At 27.8% G+C, this 22,563-nt stretch overlaps 1 protein-coding gene across 1 annotated transcript; it reads left to right on the top strand.

Annotated features, from left to right (window-relative positions):
• Positions 1 to 11,270: 11,270 nt before the first annotated feature.
• LOC113374454 lies at positions 11,271 to 22,082 on the top strand (the record flags this gene model as incomplete). Its single annotated transcript, XM_026614493.1, has 12 exons — positions 11,271 to 11,459; positions 11,775 to 11,825; positions 14,913 to 14,983; positions 15,393 to 15,575; positions 15,771 to 15,966; positions 16,036 to 16,237; positions 17,239 to 17,490; positions 17,956 to 18,127; positions 18,795 to 18,968; positions 19,579 to 19,677; positions 19,892 to 20,071; positions 21,906 to 22,082. Coding segments are annotated over exons 1-12 (1,761 nt in total), but the record flags the coding sequence as incomplete, so codon positions are not given.
• Positions 22,083 to 22,563: the final 481 nt, after the last annotated feature.

Raw genomic sequence — 22,563 nt, 5'->3', positions numbered from 1 at the left:
ACATCTTAAAAAATTCTCCTTAACAAACTTCAAAAAGATTTATCAAAATGCGAATAACTGTGTAGGAGCATATTTTTCTATGGATTAGAGCCATGGACTCGAAAGACCAGCAAAAACAGAGATTTGAAATGTGGTGTTGGTGACGAATGAAAAAGATAAAGAGGTCAAATCGTATAACAAGTCCTGAGAGAAGTGGATGAAGAAAGAACTCTACTGAGCCCGATCATTAAAAGAAAGCTAATTGGATTTGACCCATTCTACGAAAAAGTGCCTTCTACATAAGGTGACATGATATTTTTTGTCAAAACCGTGACGGCAACATTTAGTTAACCTGATTTGTGTATGAGGGAGCATACTGAAAATAATAAATATGATTTAAAATAACAAATACTATTTAATGTTACAATACAAATCTTTTTTTTTTGATGAGTCAATGGTGTATAATTCCAATAACTGATTTTTAAACTTTATCGTTAAATTTTATGCTATATTATATCTTATATTTTTGATCTATATATTTTTTACCCTTCTAAAATTGAAAATGAAAGTTCGAAATTATTTATGTGTGATATGATGTTCGAAATTAATTATTTTAATGTGAGAAGCTATTTTAACCCGTCTTTAGAATTTTGCATTCAGAAAATATCTCATTCATAAACTATTGTGTTATATAAGCAAACTCGTACATTTCTTTGACTTACAAATATGTTATGGGTAGTTTTAATTTTATTATCAAGTACTTTTCGACCTGGGGCAATCCGAAAAAAAATATTTTGTTTCAAACCTTTGGAATTACTTTGGAAAAATCCAGGGACACAAGGTGAAAATCCGGGACTGTTGTGACCAAACCCGGGGTGTATGGTCACCTTAATCCCACATAAAGTCATTGAAGGTAAAATAGGAAGACTGTAAGGTATCGGGAAGAAGAATAATGCAGGCAGTTTATGGCTTACGCAAGAACAGAAAAAAGTAAATAGTGTATAAAAAAGTGAATAATGGTAATGAAACGGCAATAAATAAGAACTATTTATTATTATTATTATTTATGTTATTATTATTATAACTAGTCTTATGTTGACCCGGCGTTTCAAGTTATTCTGAGTTGGGACCAAAATTGCAAAAATTCTCACCTTTTATCAAAAGTTATTTAAAAAATTTAAAAGCGTTGATAAGATTGTGTGATGATCGGCTGAGCCGTTTGTTTAAATTAAGCAGAAATGTTCAAAATATTGTTATTGCAAAAAATCATGGAACAATATTTAAAGTTCAACATCCGATCAAACGATATCTTCTATTTGGAAATCATTAGTTATTGCCAACAATCGACCAGGTTGTTTTTTACGTTTTTAAATTTTAAAAATATTGTTTGGACATTTTTAATAAAACTTAACATAGGTATAAGGTTCATGGTCTGGAGAAACACTTTAAAATATTATAGTCCTAGAAAAATTGATAGCATATAAAATTTTATGAAATCATATGGATTATATGTCATTAGAGTAGTGCGAATATTTAATGCAAATTTATATGTCTGTTATTACTAATATAACATTATGTTACCCGGAGTTTCAAATTATTCAGAGTTATTGCATGAAAATTGTACCTTTTGTCAATGTTTTTAAAAAATTAAAACGGTGATGAGTTTGCGTGACGATCAGGCTAACCCTTTCTTTGTATTAAGCAGAAAAGTGGAAAATAATTGATTCACATTTTCGCACAAAATCATATTACTTAACGTGAACATAGATGTCATGGCGTAAACTAAAGAAACATCTTAAAATATTATAGTTCTATGAAAAGTGATAGAATATAATAGTTTGTAAACAATAATTAGGTACTGATAATATAGGTTTGTTTAAACAATTTCAATTGAAAATCGTATTGATTAGTTTTTAGTAAACGCAAAAAGAACAAACAGTTAAACTTTATTTTCAGAATGAACAGTTCAGACACTTTTCTAAATGACTTAAACTATTTTTTTTTTATTGAATATGTCAATCATTTGCACGTATTGGGATGTGCATGCAACTTGCCTTGAGGAAACTGTCACTTACACCTAATTTATCTCGATAATTGATGAATAGTAAGTATGAATAGTTTTCAGACATTATTATCTTCATCAATATTCGAAAAAAAAAACATTTTAATCTATACGATTCTGTTCACCAAATTTTCCTATAAAAGCGATATAAGTTAATGTTGATTAGTAAGGAGAATAATGGCAGATTGCAAAATTTAGCATATTATCTACTCCATCCTAAATTATATATCATTAAAGTAGTGCAAATACTAAATGCAAATTTATATGCCTGTATGTGCACGTTCCGAAGTTTGCTAATTCATTGCATGTTGCGCTGTAGCATAATTCTTCAGAATTGTAAATTTCCCGCTGTGTTCCGTACGGCGGCCAAAACTTTTTTAAAACTTTTTAAAACAGAGTAGCATTTTCAAATACTAGTACCCGCAACCAGACCGAATAAAGCAAACTTCGACTGTGCTAGGTTTAAAATCGAAAATACTTAAGTTGCATTCGCGTATTTGTTTCAACTTTTCATCGTCCTTGAGAAATCTTTTGAGTGCTGTCGGATTTTGAAAGATGTAAGTTGGATTTATAAAAAACCTATATTTTCGAATTGTGATTATACCAAAAAACGGTTTTAACCAGATTCCAGTTTTTGGGAAAAAACTAATTGCATGAATAATTCAGACAAATATTTTGGACAATCGGCCGAACCGTTCTTCTTTTTATTAAAGTGTAAAGTTATTTTTTCACGGTTTAGGTAAAAATGCTTAACCAATTTTCAAAATTCAAAAACTTTTCATGATTATACATGTTTTTAATGAACATACTCTTATACTGAAATAGTAGACACCTACGACAACTGGCCTAATTATACAAATTTATTAAAGTTTGGAATAATGGGCCGCAATTTTAAAACACATGCCGTGTAAGTTCTAAGCTCGTGCTCGTACATTGTACAACTACAATTATTATAGGTCTATTCTAAATTTTTTAACTAGTGGGGCACATGGCCTTATGACAAATTGCTGAAACTTCCCGTACCAAAAAAATTCATTCAGTTCATTTTTTTTGAAAAAATGAACGTTTTTAAACAAATTTTACTTTGAAAAAAAATAGATTTTAGAAAAAAGAATTTTTTTTTTTTTTTTAAAAAAAGGCTTCCTGAAAAAAAGTTTTTTTATTTTGTAATATTTTGGAAGTTCTGAACTTTTTTTTTCAGAGCAATCTACTGCTTTAACTGCATAGAGACGAAATATCAAGCGCGTAAGCGCCGCGTCGCCGTCTAACAGATAAACATTGGTACAGAACCTATAGGAATGCAAACAAAATTTATACTTATTGTTAAAATCTCTATAAAATATTTGATAATTTTATGTGCATGATCATTTTTGATCGCCAAATTGCATTTTTTTACCTTTTTTTCTAGATCTTTGAAACCGCTAGAACTGCCTTTATGAAATTAATCAGTTGTTCATCTTATCAATTGAAATCGGACAAACGAAAAACTGAGTTACGGTTTGTGGCACTTTTTACCCCGTATTTTTTAAAACGGCTAGACCTGGCTTTGCCAAAAACTAATCAGCACGTCTTCTTATCAACAGCAATCGAATGTTTTTTGAATAATTGAAATCGGTTAAACCGTGTTGCCGAAATCGTCGACGAAAATTTGTATCCGCACACACACACACATACATCCATTTTTTCTGAGGTATGCCAAAATGTTCAGAATCTTCTGAAACGTAAAGATATATAAACATTTTCATTTTCGTCTTTTTTTGCGATTACTATAACTTACCCTACGAGAAGTTAAAAATCATACTGTTTAAATCTTAGTGAAATCAAAAACTTTATTCTCAAACCAAATGGATTAAAGTTTTATCTGAATAGCTAAAATTTAATTCTTTAGTCGATTATTTACACTTATTGGGATGTTCAAGCAACGTGCGATAAGGCAAAATTACACTTACAACTATTTGTTTAAATATTTATTATATTGAAAATATTTTATACTATATTATCATAATTATCATGTTGAATGGGCATGGATAAATAGATAGTGGCATAGATGATAAGAATAAATCAGCGATTTTTCAATTAATTCAATAAATGAGAAATTTAGTAAAAAGCGCTAAAAATTTTTTAAGGAGTTAAAAGTAATCTCACGAATCGTATAAATATTTGGTATAGTGCATTACTGTATATAAAGTGTTCCAAATAATCAGAATGTTGCAGTCGTATATATTAGATCAAAATCGAATTTCTATAATTGGATTTATTATTATATATCTCAAAATTATCATAATCGGATGTTAAATTTAAAAGTAGATAACATGTAATATATGTATAAATATGTTACAACATTTAAAAGATCATAAATATCGGCTCTAAGAAATGCTTTCAAAATGATCTGAGTAAAATTAAAATCATGGTTTTGAAATTTGTTTTTGGAGTAGTGTAGATGTTCAACGATTTATACAAGATGAGAAAATACAGGTAAATGGAGGCTTTCATACGAGTACATATGGCAGTTTTTGAAGCAAAAGATTGAATATACAAAATTAACCACAAATATTTTATTGTAATTGTTTTATTGTAATTGTTTGAACAGCAAACAAAACTCTTATATGTTCTATAAGCTGTTGGTTAAGACTTATAACTACTTATTTCATGAGAGGCAACCAATCGATTAAACATTCTCTTATGTGTGGGATAATTTTTAATATTAGCTCTTACGTCTAATAGTTAACACGTGATTGGATGTTGCAGCTATGTCCACGAAGGACGATTTCCACTTCGAATTAATTGTGATCTATAACCCAAGTGGAAATTTGACATCAAAGCTGCCTGATGTCGGGCTACGGCGGTAGCGGGAATCGAATCAGCGAACCTGGGACTAGTTGCTGCTAGCCCACGCTCTAACCGATATCGCCATCGCTGGCGCAACCACAAATTTAATGGAAAAATTAGTGAAAATGTTCTTTTCTCAAACTTTTTTTTAGAAAAAACAGTAACAGTAAAAAGGCAATTTTAGTAAAGCACTGGTTAAACTTTCGTGTTTTGCATTTTCAATTGTATTGAAGTATTCGTAGACATATGTACGCTTGCACTCACAATTTTTTTCACAATTATCTTCGTTTGAATTTTATAACAAAATAAAGTCAAACAAATGCAAATGTCACCGATGTTTGAATGACTAAACATTGTTTGTTGAAAGAGGAACTCCTTTGTCCCTTTCACAGCGCTAAATTACAAACTTTTCTCGTCCATATACGATGTCGCCTACTATTTACGCCACATATCACAGAGCTCGCTTTTTGTTTGATCATTTACTCATTTGTTTCACGATAAACAAGAGCAACAAGCTGACGACTAGGATGTATGTGCGACTGCATCGCGCTTTTTTTTGCTTTAACTTTAACTGAAGAGAAAAATTCGGTTGAAATGTACAAATTTCACATTAACCAGTTCACTGCGTCGCTCACATCAAACATTGCGCACAGTTGAGTATCGTCCGAAGCGAGTTCATGACGAATATATCCGTCAATCACGAAGTAAGTTGTTCCGGTAAGATTTGGAATGAAATTGTGGGTTTACTTTACAGAATTGAAAGTTTTATTACCACACTCACTAACTTTTTAACAAAAGCATATATTATTTACGTGTTAAGCTAAAACGGATTAGCTTCAATAAAATTTTATACTCGTACATGTGAATTTAGGAAAATAAGAATAGTTTTTATAAAAAGCAAAAATTATTTTGAAAATAAACAGTAGAAATTATTAAGCGTATATTCCCACATTGCATATTATTCCCATATTAAGCATATTAATCCCACATTTCGGGAAGCTCATGCAACTTGTCTTAAGTTAAACTGCCATTTACAACCACAAATTTTATACAATCATAGCCTTAAAATATTTCAAACGGCTTAATATTTGAGAATATATTTTGATTTTATAAAAAAATCAATTTAAAGGCAAAATGGTTATTATGGCTGACGAATATACTCATCAATACTCAATACACAATATATTGATCATACACATGATATTGATCAGTCAGCTGGCCAAACTTCTTATAGCAAAAGTTGCTATGAAATTAGAAAAAGGATGTTCGCAAAATTGGAAAAGTATGTCATGAGTGTGCTTTTTGTCGACTATTTTTCGAAAACCGTCGTAACGATTTTATATTATTAATTAATTATATCATCTGAAATATTACAGTATTTTTTTCTTTACTGAGTTCATTAATTAATAAAATACCTTTTATACGTGGCCAAGATGTTAACTCTAACTATATAAAATCTTACTATAAAATGCAAACTTATAGTTATGAAGTAGTTATATGGTTATGAAACTCTAACTTTTGTTCATTTGATTAACATCAAAGTTTCAAAAATTGATAGATAAAATCCTATAATGGAAAATTAAGTTTGTATGGTGTTAACTATTGCCAAAATTAAACTTTCTTATCTGAAATTTAGCTTAAAATTTACTTTGTAATGAGCATTTCAATGATATTTTTATTGAAATAATAAAGTTATTTAAAAAATTTTGTTTTTGTTTAAATACTCGATTATTTTTATATTCTACGTATTCTTAACTTTTAATAACAATAACAGTAGTTAACAAATTGTATCTAAAAAATTATTAGTAAGATATTAGAAATATTTATTTTTTCATTCATTTTATTTTGAATACAAGCTTGAGGTCATTATAAATATATAAGTTTTTGACATCTTTTAGTAATTTTGTAAAATTAAATATTTCTAGTGATGAATAAACTATAATTTTATTAATTATAAAAGGCTATAAAAATGTGTTTTCCTGCATTTATATTTCACTTTTACAAATTACAAATAATAATTAATAATTTTAATATAAATAAGGAAACAAATCACATTTAATGATAGCTCTGTAAAATAGTACATAATGTATATAAAATATTATACATTTAATAACTCAAACTCACCTTTAAACTTCAAATTAATTCAAGTGTTTTCATAGCTATCGCATAAACTATTTAAATACTTTTAACTTAATTATTACACTGACTAATTCACTTTCTAATAAATATTTTCTGATATATTCCTAGCGTATTACAATTAAATTAAATTTACTAGGTACATGTAACACCATTACTATAACTAACAACTCTTTATCAATAATTGTTTCATAAACTTGCCACTATATATTAAACACAATCACACACACAATAAATTTTATAGTAATTGATGTAAAAATATTCTTCACTGTGAGTACTAAGCGTAGTCATTGTATTAATTTTAATTCATAAAATATATATTTATATACTATTTATTTTCTAAGAATGACACCGAACACATATGTTATTATTATTTTCAAGCTACTGTTAGTAGTACAATTACATACAATATTAATTCTTAAACATATTCAGCATAGGGATGAAATGAGAGTTTATTGTCCGAAGTAGTACAGTCAAGTTTGGTTAAAAAAATATTTTTTAGAAAAATTTAGTTATGAACCACATGCATCACTTTACATATATTACTTAGTATACTCGTATATCAAAATTTATTACAAATAACAAACTTATAAATATAGAGTAGTGGTATCGATAGTTTGAATTTTTACCGTTGGTCATTTAGTTATTTAATAGACATTATATTTTATTTGCAATTAGTAATGCAGCACAAACACTTGCCAGATTTGTAACAAAGCCACGTGCACTTTTAAAATGCATTATATTTTATTATGTTACATTTTTAAATAAATTTAATTTCGTTTATAATTAATAAGAACAAAATACAAATAAATTATTTTTTTAGAATTTGAATATCCTATAGGATAGTAACTTTGTGATATAGGGGATAAAATAATTGTAGAAGCTAAGTATCAGAGTTTAAAATGCATTAATGTGGTTTTATTAATTTTGTTATAATTATTTAACCGATTAAGTTAATTTTACGAGCACGCCGTTAACCGTAAGCTCGGCCTACGTTTGCCTACGCTGCTACGGATCGTTGGCTACGGCAGCCAAGCTTCGACTGAACCACTCGCTGTTTGAAATCTTTGTGGTTGCGCTTTCAGAGCGCAGGTTCAACAGCATCCACACTCATCAATGTCTACGAGATACAATAAACGAACAAATCATATGAATATATATTATAATATATGATCATTGTGCGATATTAATTCAAAATTGCATTCAAGATTTCTTTTATCTTGTTTAATTCCATAGTTTACTCTTCCCTTTACTAATGTTGACAGTGTCGCTCAAGTCGAACAGTGTCTACAGTTTTGTGTCGTCCAAATCGAGCTCAAGACGAGTATATTTGTTAATCACAGAAAAGTTACAGTTCTTCATTTTGTCAATTCAAGAAACTATTTTTTCAGATTATTAAAATCGGATGCTCCGTTCTCTCAAATACGGAAGAAGTCGGGAGTTTTTCCAATCGGTTAATTCGTGTTCTCGAACATTTTGGCAAATTTTTGGAGGCGACAAAATATGGATAGTGAGAAAAAAATGCTATACAATGTAATTAATTAATTTTTTTTAATAACACTTTATTTCAAGAAATATAATTAACTTTTGTTAATTTATATAAAACACAATACGATTGCAATGCAAAATTTGGATTCAAATAGCCGATTATTAAAATTTATTATTTTGCTTTGCTTCTCTCTCCGAACGTAAATCATCAAATTAGTTAATACATTATTATCAAATTTGACAATTTGGCTAATATAAAGTTTCATAAACGAGCTAAAAGTTTAAGCAAAATATGTTCTTCAGATCTCGAGCCCTCTTAAGACGACAAATTTGTGCACTTCAAAGCGCCGAAAAAAATTAAACTAGTGACGCATGGCATTGTTCCATTAATTACTGCAAATTACTGGAACTTTTCGTACTAAAAATTACATTTTATAAAGAACTTTAAAATTTTTAGAAAAATGAAAAAACGCCCTTTAAAAAACTTTTTTTTATATCTATATTGAAATTTTATGGAAATTATAAAGTTTTTTCAAAGCAATCGCGCTGCTAAAAATTTCAAAATATAAAAAATACTAAACATTTTCAAAAATTGATTTTTTTTTTAAGTTTTCAAAAAAAAAATTTTTTTTAATTTTAATTTTTGGTACGGGATAAATATATAGAAACTGGAATGGAATTTCAGGGATGAGGCGGCATTTTTGTCAGTGCCCCAAATTTCTAAATCCGGCCTTGCATATATACACACATAAATACATCCATTTTTTCTAAGGTATGCCAAAATTTTTGAAACGTAAATATATATGAAAATTTTCATTATAGATTTTTTTGCGATTACTATAACTTACCTTACAGGAAGTTAAGAATTGTTCGAAAGATATCACTTGTGAATCGCGCTGATTAGAATCGGCTGTTTCTTTATAATTGAATTGTAAAAAATTAATTTTGTTCAGTGGTTTTAATGATATCTAACATATAGACAGAATTCAGGTATCAAACAAACCCCATGCAATATTAAAGGCCTATAAAAATTGGTTGAACTATATAAACTCATTTAATTGATAATAACGGACTTAGTTTTAGGAGCACATGTTTGTGCACAATTATTAATATAATCACAATTATATATTCTTGAAACTTAAATGAAAATTTTATTAATCACAATTTAGCAAAAAGGTTATTTTTGAAATAAACATTTGGAAATTCAATCTAAATAGCTTATTCCCAATTTCAATTTAAATCGATTAACTAGCCTTGGCAAAATTTCTCTTACATCTAGCAATCTTATAGTTGTTCTATTTTAATTCTTACAACAGATGTTGTACGTCATTATCACAGTCCTGCGTGAGTAATCAGTGTTAATATACATCAAAAATTTATTTTGAGGTTTTTCTCATGGATTTTGGGGTCTTTACTTATTGTTATTTGTAATTATTTCTATTGAAATCAATTAATTTATGCCAACACTAGTGATTTTGATCAATATTATTGCAATAATCAGATGGTTGGTTGTTCCTTTGGACTTATGGATCATGTGCTGATGTCCCAAAGAGGACCAATCTATCATAACTGTAACTTGTGAAATACGTTCTTGAAAATAAGTATTACAGTATCTCCTTACCCTATATGCCATTTTAAGATACGTAATGGAAATCAACATCGACAAGTCGAAAGTGATGAGAATCACAAAAAGAGATGAGCCTCTGAGGATAACGGTAAGAAATCGAAGATTGGCAGAAGTGAATCATTTCATATATCTAGGAAGCATTCTGACCAGAGACGGATACTGCATGAGAGATATCAGAACAAGAAGCAAATGCTGTTAACGAGCAAACTGAGTCTTGACTTGCGGAAGAGACTAATAAAGTGCTACGTATGGAGCATAGCTTTGTACGGATCGGAGACATGGACTCTAAGAAAGGCCGACAAGAACTACATGGAAAGTTTTGAAATGTGCTACTGGAGGCGGATGAAGAAGATAAAGTGGACAGACAACAAATGAAGAAGTCCTGAGAAGAGTGGGCAAAGGAAGGACTCTACTAAGCATAAACCTGAAAAGATAAGGAAACTGGAACGAACCCCTTCAGCTAAAAGAAAGCCTCCAGCACGGCGTCGTCGAGAATAAAATAGGACTCAGGATCAAGATGCATGGAAACAGAAGTTCGAAAACGAAAATACATGAAAAATAGGGGGGACGAAAATAGTGGTAATGGTAAGTGGACCTGCCTTCGGGCAAACTACCATTTATTATTAGTATTACATGTCATTTTGTCTGAACTATGTGCACAGTTGCATTTTACGTTAATAACTATTATGTTATTTTAGTTCTTACTTAATTAAAAGGCTGTGTTACTGGGGGTCAACGAACCAAAGATGAGTAAAACGATTAATTCTGGTTTCAATATTATTAAATATATTCATTTATTTGCCATTTTCATGTATTTCTTCTAAATGTTAAAATATAAGTAAAAAATTCATTAAAAAATGTTTAATCATTATTTTAGCTTAGCTTTTCTGAAATTATTCTACTTTTATTATTTTACTTTAGACTATACTAACCTAATCAAATTTGATCAAATATTCCAAGTACAATTTTGTGTTATAAATCTACTTTTAGAACACAATTTACTACTTATATTTTAAATTTTGCGCGTTTTTTTTAAGAACGCCAAATGTCAAAGATTTGAGGTTATGGTGAAATCCACAAGTTAATGTTAAATTTCACATTCCTAGACAATATTATAATAGCATTTTAGTAGTGTTGTAACGGGTTGTAACAATAATTTAAGGTTTAAGGGTAAATTCGACACAATAGTTAGCTCAATAATTAAATGTTATGAGTGAAAATTACTTTTTATTGCCCTTTACAATGCTCAAATTGTAAAGTGCTATAAAAACTTGAATTTATGCTTAATGTTACTCTCATATCTATAAATTTAAATATATTCTACTTATTAGAACATGGGTGAGTGCTACATTTTTATTATCTCAAACTATGTTAATGAAAACGTCATTTAAAAATTAAATAATTGCAAATATATTTTTTAAATTTTTTAAAATTTTAAATTTTGTGTTATATTGATACCAAATTTTTAATTCAAATTCTGAAATATCACATCAAAACATATTTTTTCCAATAAATGTGCAAATGTGAAGCATTTACAATGTTGTATTATTTCATTGTTTACTTCATGCGAGTCCAAATATTTTATTTATTGATAAAATATTTTCACATGCTTTTTGTTTGAAATTAAAATACAAATTCAACAAATGTTTACAGATGATTCTACAAATTCAAGTGAGGATTTTCCAAATACTAGACGAAGTGTTGGTAATATATAATTTCATATATATATATATATATATATATATATATATATATATTAGAAATGAATAACTCACTCCGGAGTTGCCACTCCGATACAACTTCTCTCTCAGGGTGAATCCGAGTGGAGTTGTCTCACAAGATTTGTCATATCCGACTTCCCTAAACTTATACTAAATCTGTTAACATGTGCAGATATTTGCTTGAGATTTTTTACCGTAAATAAGATTTTTCAATGGTATACAACCAGCTAAAAAATATTTAGTATTATATTATAACTTTTACGCAATTATTTTATAATTGTGTAAAAGTAATACTATGTTCATCTAACTACCTGATATATAATTAATTCTCAAAAAGGAAATAATAAAAGAATGTGAGGTATTATTATTTTCTGACAAATATTGTACACAAAGATTTGTTGTTATTTCATATATAAGGTTCACTGCATTATTTTCATGTAAAAATAAACATATTCAAATATAATTACAAAATTGATTTTAATTCCATAGTTTTTTGTCAATTTGAGATTTGTATGCATGTTGAAATGCATAAAATAGTAATTATTATAATAAACAAAAATGTTTGAACTATAGTAATATAGTTATATATTTACTATTAATATATATAGTTATATATTACATATAGTTATATATTAATATATTATATATATAATATATTTGTAAACTATTTCCAAAGTCGTAATAAATCCTTAGATATGTTAATAACACACTAGAGAACACATTTGTGTCAAGTATTATGTTTCAAAGTTGTCGGAGTTGTGGAGTTGTTAAGTGGATATAACTCATCACTGAAACGGAGTCAAATCTTAACCGATCCGGCTTTGGATATAAGCTCATTTCTAATATATATATATATATACATAGCTGGGCACCGTTAATCAAATAGTTAACTTCGTTAATCGTTAATCCGCTACAAAAAAAGTTAACTTCGTTAAACGTTAAAGCGTTACATTTCGGAAGAATTAACGCAAGTTAACGTTAATCGTTAATCCGTTAATATGTGTAAAATTACATTTTTATATCGTTGCGTTAGTGAACTTAAAAAACTTATTAGTTTAGGTTCTGGAAGTTAACAGGTTATGAATAAAACAAAATACTTGTATAATTCAAATGTGTAATTTAACCCCTCGCGCGTTTTATGCACACTTCCGTGTGTATAAGGAAAATGGCACAATTATCACATACCGTGATAACGCTATTGGTCAACTTTCCGTTTTTATGATTGCATATTGCTTTTACAAGAATTTTTTTCTAAATAAAGGGAAAGAGTTTTTTTAACTTCCCGTAGGGCAAGTTATAGTAATCGCAAAAAAATCGAAAATGAAAATTTTTGCATTTCTCGACGTTTCAAAGGTTTCTGAATATTTTGGCATACCTTAGAAAAAATTGATGTATGTGTGTGTATGTATGTGTATTCGGATACAAATTTTCGTCGGCGATTTCGGGAACACGGATCAACCGATTTGAATAATTCAAAAAACATTCGATTCGTATTGATAACAAGACGTGCTGATTAGTTTTTGGCAAAGGCAGGTCTAGCCGTTCCGAAGATATGGGGCAAAATTGAGCCAAAAACGGTAACTCAGTTTTTAAGAGAACGGAGCGTCCGATTTTAATAATTCAAAAAACATTTTACTTGTATTGACAATTATGAAGAACTGATCAATTTTTCATGAAGGCATGTCTAGCGGTTTCGGAGATTTAATGAAAAAAGTAAAAAAAAATGCCATTTGGCGGTCAAAATGATCATTAGACATATGCACATCAAATTATCAGATATTTTAACAATAAGTATAAATTTTATTTACATTCCTATGGGTTCCGTACCAATGTTTATCCTTTAGACAGCGACGCGGCGCTTACGCGCTTTATATTTTGTCTCTATGCAGTCCTAAAGCAGTAAAATTGCTTTGAAAAAAAGTTCAGATCTTCCAAAATATGTCAAAATAAAGAAAACATTTTTTTTTTCAAAAAAAATTAATTTTTTGTCCAATAGTTTATAGTTTCTCAAAATCTTATTTTTTCGAAGTAAATTTTTTTCAAAAATGTTAATCGTTTTTAAAAAAATAATAATTTTAGGTACGGAAAGTACCAGCAATTTGCCTTAAGGAACGATGCCTTAATTGCCTTAAGACAGAATTCCATTTACAGCTAGTTTTTGTGAAAAATAGGAAACGCGCGACGGGTTAAGCGTCGGGCATAAGGTGCATATTTCCCCTTCATGAACATTAACATGTTGAAGTTCTCGTCTGAAAGCGAGGCTCGTTTTGGTGTCAAAATGTCTTTACCCGTGGAAAACAAACGTTCAACTGCAGCGCTTGAGGGTATAGCAGTATTGTATTTAATAAATAGATTTATGAATATCTGTTCCCCGAGGAATGCAGCATCGTTGAACGAGTCTTTTGATTTCATATCCAGCCACATTTTAACGAGAATTTGCGCTTTATTCTTTAAAGAGTTTGTAGCTCTTTGGTTTTTCTATAGACTGAGTGACAGAATTGAAGAAGTCTTCCTTCTCGTCATCATCGTTGTTACTCGCATTGCTCCCTCCGCCACTTAAACTATCTCCGTCCTTCGAATTTTTCGCTGCTTCTTGCCATAAGGCATCTTCTACCTTTTTTTCCGTGCATTTTCTCACTGCATTCCTCTCTACTGCTGTCATACGTTTCCAGCCACATTAACCGAAACTTTGGGTGAAATGCCGCGGCAAGTTGGCACTGTTCATCATTCAGGAGTAGTCCAAATCTTTTCTCTATGCCGTTTAATAAGGCATTGGCTAAAGCCTATGGCTAAAGCTGTGCCGTGCGGTAAATAGTAGGCATTGGATTAACGATTAACGGACTTCTCGCATTTTAACGGAAGTTAACGTGTCCGTTAACATTTTTAAAAGTTAACTTAAAAGTTAATCCGTTAATCAAAATGTTAACTTCGTTAATTAACGATTAACGGATTAACGAGTTAATGCCCAGCTATGTATATATATATATATATATATATATATATATATATATATATCTTTTCATTACTGTTTGAATGCAGCAAAAGATTCTAATTTTGTATTATATTTCAGATCATTTACATATCGATGACAATCAGCTTGCTGTGTTTATACTATTGAAAAATGAGAGAGCTATAGAAAGGGTATGTGATATTACTATTAAGTATAAAGTTTTGTGTTTGCAGGTTAACAAATATAATATTTTTAAAATTAATTATTGGAATAATAGACGAACCTTTAATAATGGGTAGTACTGCCCTGAGCTGATTCAAACACCAACTCAAATCAGGGAAAAATAATGTGAGAGATATGCCATTGTCATTTTACACCGCAGTGCCCGAAATGGGCAATTTTCAATTTGAAACATATCTTTGATCTATATTTTCTTGTGAAAATGGGCATCGCTGAGTCTGAGAGCTTGACCATTACACCATGGATTACCCGATCATACTCTAATATGCCACAACTCATTTATATTCATTAACTTCTGGAACTATAGTAATATGCAAAGCGTATTTTTGTTTTATTAATTAATCAATAGTTTTTTTGCAGACAATAGCTGTTCATTGGATCCATTGGTATCTTGAGAGTAAATATAGTGCAACTGCTGCATTATTTCAAGTTTTTGTTTCTGCTTTAGGATATGATTACAAAATACAAATACCTGAAGATGAAACATTTATACAGAGGCATTTGAGTAGTACCATTAATGATTTGGAACGTTTATATAAAAATGTATGATATTTTTTGTAAAAACTTATATTACAAATGATTGAGGCATTTAAATTTTTGAAAGAAAGTAAACTAAATTGATTTAGTTTAATTGCGATTTTAATATAAAGCCATGAAAATAATGTGTGATCCAATGCAAAAATTATAGGTATTTATATAGGCATTAGTATATATTTACATCTTCTTTACAAATTCAAGGATCAACCTTATTTATTGGGAGATGCAAAAAGAGGATTATTCAAAGAAAAATATTGCAATATGTTGAAAAAGATAGTAATCATTGGACGAGACCAAGTTATATTAGATTCTTTTTTTATGGAAATTATGATTTATTTTCTAGATCTGTTGTCCAAATCTTTCATCAAAAATCATCGAATTTTGTCTGTTATAACAGGTTGTTAACATTTTTTAAATTTGATAAAATTTATATTTTATTGATAAAATGCATATCATATTTCTGTAGCCCTATCAATATATACACCAATGACTAGGATAAGATATAATTTGCTGAACATGGAAACATCAGAATTAGAAACATTAGGACTGCGAATGAACAAAATCTATGAAATTATTATCAAGCCCAATATGAAATCTATAGAAACAAAGGATATTCTGAAACTATATATCTTGTCTATAAAAAGGTGGTTTATCTATGATAAATTTAGGTATGTTTTCCATTATTATAGTTCTTGATGTTAGTGGAAAAATTTCTGTAATTTTAATGTATCAGCGTTTCTGTTCATACAACATTTATGAAGTGGTACACTAAATTTATTGCAAAGATAAAAACAAGTTTATAACTAATTGTATATTTAATTTGTTGTTATTTGTATATTTTATTTAATTTGTTTTAAAGTCTGTTTTTTACTCTTTTTCCTAATAAAGTATAAATTATATAATTATATATTTGAAATTAAGTTTTGTAATTATTTTATAATAGAATAATTGTTTATACCAATAATCTCAAGTATTAAATTGCAATTTACCACTATATTGCGTTCGTAGATTATAACACTTGGAATTCATATAAACTTTTTGGTGTCACGATCAGACCTTAACAACAACCTTATTTAGTCATAAATTTATATATATATATATATATATATATATATATACACATATATACAATGTATTTATATATGTCCAATGTACATATATATATATATATATATATATATATATATATATATGTACCTTTCAAAAATAGACAGTATACATATAATAATATTTATCTACATATTAATAGTTTTGATTTCGTTAACTAGCTGATTCTGTTAACTTTGTGTTTTCCTGTATTTTTCATTATATTTTAAAATTTATAAAACTGCAAGTTATTCAATGTAATCAGCAATTTTAAAAATAAAATCTTAATAATACTAGTTTAATAATATTTTTGAAATATTTGTTTTATATTTTCAATCTTATAATTTTAAATAAATCGTAGTGTAAATATAATTCAGTTTGGTTTAAAGTTTCATATCACTCATTTATGTAGATTTAATATTTCAATTTAAACAATTTTCATTTTAATCAAGAATTAAATATTCTGCAAATTTTTCTTATGCTACAATTATATAGGACTAATTTGATTCTGTATTTATTTATAGTTATTGTTATATAAATTATATAAAACTATTTTTTCATGTTTGTTCAAATCTTGTTTCAGTCTAACTTATTGCAAAGTGTCTAATTTGAAGTTCATTCTTCGAACAACGTATGCTCGTGACAAAAATGTTAGAGCCACTGCATTGATTTTGTTAAAACATATATATCAATTATGTTCAAAATCACAAAATGCACAAGAAACTGAACTTAAAAAATTTACTAAAGACAAAGCAGATAAAATTATTAGATTATGCTTTCGAAGAGGTTCGAATATTCGATCTTACGGGATTGAAATAACAAAACTGTCTTATGCGTAAGTATTTTTTTGTTTTTAACTAAAAACTATTTATTCTTGCTATAAATATAAAGTTACATGCTATATGATAACAAAATAATAATAATTAGCGATAGTAACAAACTTTAAAGATATATTACAAAAAATATAAATTTAAAATAAATGTTATATCCGCAGTTCATCCACAAATTGAAATTCAACACAAAATTTTCAAAATTAAACTAGCACTAAAATGTTAAAATTAATTAAACAAGTGAAACATTTTTTTGATGCCATAATAGTTAACTAAAAAACTTAAATTCTTGAATTTGTGTGCTCCAATACTAAATGTTATAAAACTAGCTTGTTTGTTAAATAATTTATTGGAAATCACATGTTAAATTTTATTCAAAGTTTTTATTAACTATTAATAAAAATGTTTAAAATAAATAATGTATTTTTAAATGATTTATTTCAATGACTGTTTTAAACTTTTAATTTTAGGATGTTTCCTGATAGTTTTTCACAAAAACAATTGCAATCAGTTTTTAAGTTAGTTTTTCATTTGCATCAAAAAGTTGCAAGAGCCGCAGGTTCTTTGTTTTGGTTTTATATAACACAGGAATATGATATTTTTTATATTCAGTATCTAATTTTATTTTTATTGGAACATAAGGTAAATATTGATTTCTGTTTTATTTTACAATTTAACTTAATTCTATCTTTTTGTTATTTAAATATTACGGGTCTATGATAAGTGGTTTGATTTTAAAACTTTATCAAAGGTTGGAAAAATGATCAGTGCTTTGGTGATGTAAGCAAAATTTGTCCATATTTAACCATCATATAGAATTCGAGTTAATTAATTTTTTACGACGATCGGCTTATACGGTTTTTCACAATTAGCAGATAAGTGCAAAATTTTATGGCAATGTTTTAATCAAAAGTCCTGATGTCTACATATTTAAATATATATATATATATATATATATATATATATATTTTGTATGATTCTGAATTTGATATTGACATATGTATTAACAAAGTCTAATAATCGGGCATAACATCAATAAAAAACGTTTTTTATTGATGTTATGCCCGATTATTAGACTTTGTTATATATATATATATATATATATATATATATATATATATATATATTAGTGACTACTGTCAAATAGTGCTTTGTTGCAAATTATAATTACTTACTTATGACTTGGCATTATCATTATCACTATTATGTGTCTAAAAAGTTATATACCTTGTTAAACATTTATTTCAAAACAAATCAATTTCAGCGGTTTTATATATAGGCTTTTATAGTTATGTTATATATTTTTAAGAATGTAGACAGGGACACTGATTTGTTTGTGGATGCTATTTGGAGTGAAATTTCAACTAAGGATTACAGAAAAATGGTGGATTTATTAATAGAAATGCTAAATTATTCTTATGACATCAGAGATTTTATTTCGAGAGAGGCAGTTGAAATGTTGAAAGTGGAGTTTTCTGAACAGGTTACTATTTGCTTTTTTATAGTATTTTGCTTGAATACTTCATAGTTATGTGCCTAAAATGTATTTTTAAAACTTTATTAGCTGAATGTTATTACTTTCTATTCAAATTTCCAGTGGTATTTAAATTCCAGTGGGATTTTAAAAAAAAAATGAGAAAACTTATTCAATCTATTGATACAAAAATTTATACGCATATAAAGGCATCTTTTAACTATGATTTTAAAAATAAATTACGAATCACATGATACTGAGTTTTCCTGTTGTTTTTTTTTTTTTTTTCGCCTAACTACTTTCTTCCGTCTCAGCCGTGTTTTCCTTTTCAAGTTTGCTTGTAACGTCAAAATGATATGAAATTTTCTGTTCATTAAAAATTTTCATCCTGAAAATAAAATAAGAAAAAAATCCTAACTATATATAAACAAATTAAATTTTTATAATTTTTAATTTGAATAGTTAATTTAATTGAATAGTTAATTTGAATAAGTTAATTTTTTTTGGGGAGTTTTAATTTACTTGTTCGAATATTGATCGAATTAGTTATGAATTATTTATAGCTTTTATTTAATCTTGTTAATTGATTAATATCGAGTTTATTCCTAATTTTATTCAGGCAAAGATAACGCTAATCGAAACATTATTGGAAATACATCTTCAATATATACGAGAAGCTTCTACTGGACAGTGTCTGAGACATACCTTGAAGATGAAGGTAGGCATATATCAGGCCTCTTGATGTTGAAACATATTGTTATATAATTATATAATTTATATAAATGTCATTGTGTTGAAATGAATCATCAATTTTTATTTTAAATTAGACGGCGAAGTTAAACATTAATGAAAAAAAGGATTTTTATTGTTTTTCATCCATAACCTTTTATATGCATATATTGATATTTCTAATAAGAAGCACATATTCACAGGAATTCACTGAACTTGATTTGCTCGAAATTCGACTAAAGATGGACTTGGTAACTGAAACATTGTATGACATTATTTGTCCCATTATCGAAAGAATGTTTCAGGTTAATTCAAAATGTGTAATGATGGTTTTGGAAATACCTCAATATTTCAATTATATGCTATATAAAAATAATGTGTCTGTGAGTATTTAATATTTTGTTTCTAAAAATTTGCACATTTAATTTGCATTTAATATAATTCAATGACCATGAAAGAATCTTGATATATATCTTGAATGTTTTTCCAACATTCAGACATATTTGATATAAAACAGCAGCCAATACTAAAAAATGTTATAGCCCAGTCCAAATAAATCTAAAAAGTCGAGTTTTCGATCAATCCGACATCTGCGATTTTTTTTCATTCGAGGTTAAAGTTACAAAAATTCGAGGTTGAAAGATTCTGGTTTTAGTTCAGTTTTTGACAAAAAAAAAATTATCAGAGTTTATTAATTTAGCATTTACACGAAACTATAACACTGAACTAATTTGTTTATATCTACAATAACATTTAATTGTTTTACTGTCAAAAAACATTACAAAATATATGTTACAGTTACGAATTCTTAGTAATCTATGATGAAAATATGTAGATGAGATGGGAATGTTTTATGATCCAAACTAAATTTTGTATGTATATATGCTCGTTTGTTTGAAATATCAAAACAAAGAGCATAATTGTTTTTATATAAATGATATATAGATAGATAGATAAATTTAATCAATATGAGGAAATTAAAGAATTTTGCATAATCTTCAATTTATAAAAAATAATATTGTTTCAATGGAAAAAGGTAAAATAAAAAACTATGAAGTAAAAGAATTTTAAACCAATTTTAATTTTTATCTATGGTTTTATATTGAAATAAATTAATTTTCGTATAAATTATTAAATATGTTTATATTATTTTTTGTTTAATGTATTTGTTATTCCTAATATTAATAACTGACACAAAGGTCATTTTCGTTTAGCGCGGTTTTTCCATAAAAAGTGAGGTTTTTGAGTTACACGGTTTTTGGGTAAAACGGGGGATAGGTGTATTTATTTATATTTGCATTGGTATATTATGAAGTATATGAATTTTTCTACTTCTCAAAAGACAATTTCTCAGAAAAATATGATTCTAACGGAAACTAGTGGTGTATGGCATCGTGCCTCAAGGCAAATTGCTGTAACTTCCCGTACCGTAACGAAATGTTCGAGGAATATTAATTATTTTCAAAAGATTATATAAATGCTGAACATTTGTCTAATATTTGTTCTTTCAAAAACTCGATTTCTATTTTTTGCACTCTTTGCTATTTATCTCCGTGACGGCTGGACCTGACTTGCCAAAACATCACCCTATAAATAGGAATCGAATGTTTTTAAACCATTCAAATCGGTTTATCTGTGCGCCCGAAAACGTGAACGAAAAAATGCGAACACACAAAAACACACACACACATCAATTTTTTCTGAGGTATGCCAAAATGTTCAGAAACCTTCAAAACGTCGAGAAATGCAAAAAATTCATTTCGATTTTCGGGCCCAGTAAATGCATAGTAATGGGCCATTACTATATAAATACCCTACGGGAAATTAAAAAGTATAACAACAGTTTTGTACAGAATTTATAATAAACAAATTTTCCTAACTTTTTTTCATATTTTTCGTGGTTTTCGCGGAAAATTGGGATAATCTGAATTTTGTACCTTCAATCTGAATGATGAAAAAAATCGCAGATGTCGATCGAGTAGGACTTTTAATATTTTATTTATAATGAGATAATCAGCATCTGTAGTATTATTTGTAGTTAAGACTGTTTATTTTGACTGGGCTTTTAATGTTGATGATTCTTTTTTTTAAATGTTCTGATACTTGATAAGTGTCTTCTTTCAGCAAACAAATAATATAAACAAAGGTTGATTTTTCTTTTAATGAAAAACTCTAATTTATTACATAACAAATATATTCAAATTAATACTATTCCAGTTTCTGGAAGATCTCGTTAGTTTACTTTCACGCATTTTAAACGAGCAGACAGATGAACATATTTTGCAAGTATGTTTGAAGACTATCAATATTCTTCGAGATTCTGAAATTTGTGATGTATTCCCGATTATAAGATTACTAGATGATGATATATTATATATAATGAACGACTCAATAGTTAGACCAATTTACATAAATAATATATTTATTTATTTATTTATTTATACGCCAATCGGCTATATACAGTAATATAATATAGTTTCCTATTCATAACATTTATTTAATATTTACTTATTTATCAATGTCAATTAATAGTATTTTATTGATAGTGAAATAATTAGTTATCTAAATTATGTTATTAATTTCTACTATCAATAATAGAATTATTGAATAATAGAAATTTTGATGAGTATCGAGGAAATATAAATTGTTTTATGAAATCAATATACAGAATTATTTCAATCATCCATTACAAAATATTATGACCAGGTTACACCGCCCCTGCTTCATACATTCACAATAGGGTAAAATGAGAATTGGGAATGCTATAGTGATGAAACATGGCTATATTCAAATATAGAAATTATAATTATTAAATACAGTAAAACCTATTTTTGCACAGTTTTTCAAACGTACGTAAAAGGGAATCGAAAAGAAA

Source organism: Ctenocephalides felis, unplaced genomic scaffold (assembly GCF_003426905.1).
Source record: "Ctenocephalides felis isolate EL2017-DRISC unplaced genomic scaffold, ASM342690v1 CF-g0.4_SCAFFOLD_01795, whole genome shotgun sequence".
In the NCBI taxonomy this organism is placed as follows: domain Eukaryota; kingdom Metazoa; phylum Arthropoda; class Insecta; order Siphonaptera; family Pulicidae; genus Ctenocephalides; species Ctenocephalides felis.
This window is presented reverse-complemented; position numbering and strand designations above follow the sequence as displayed.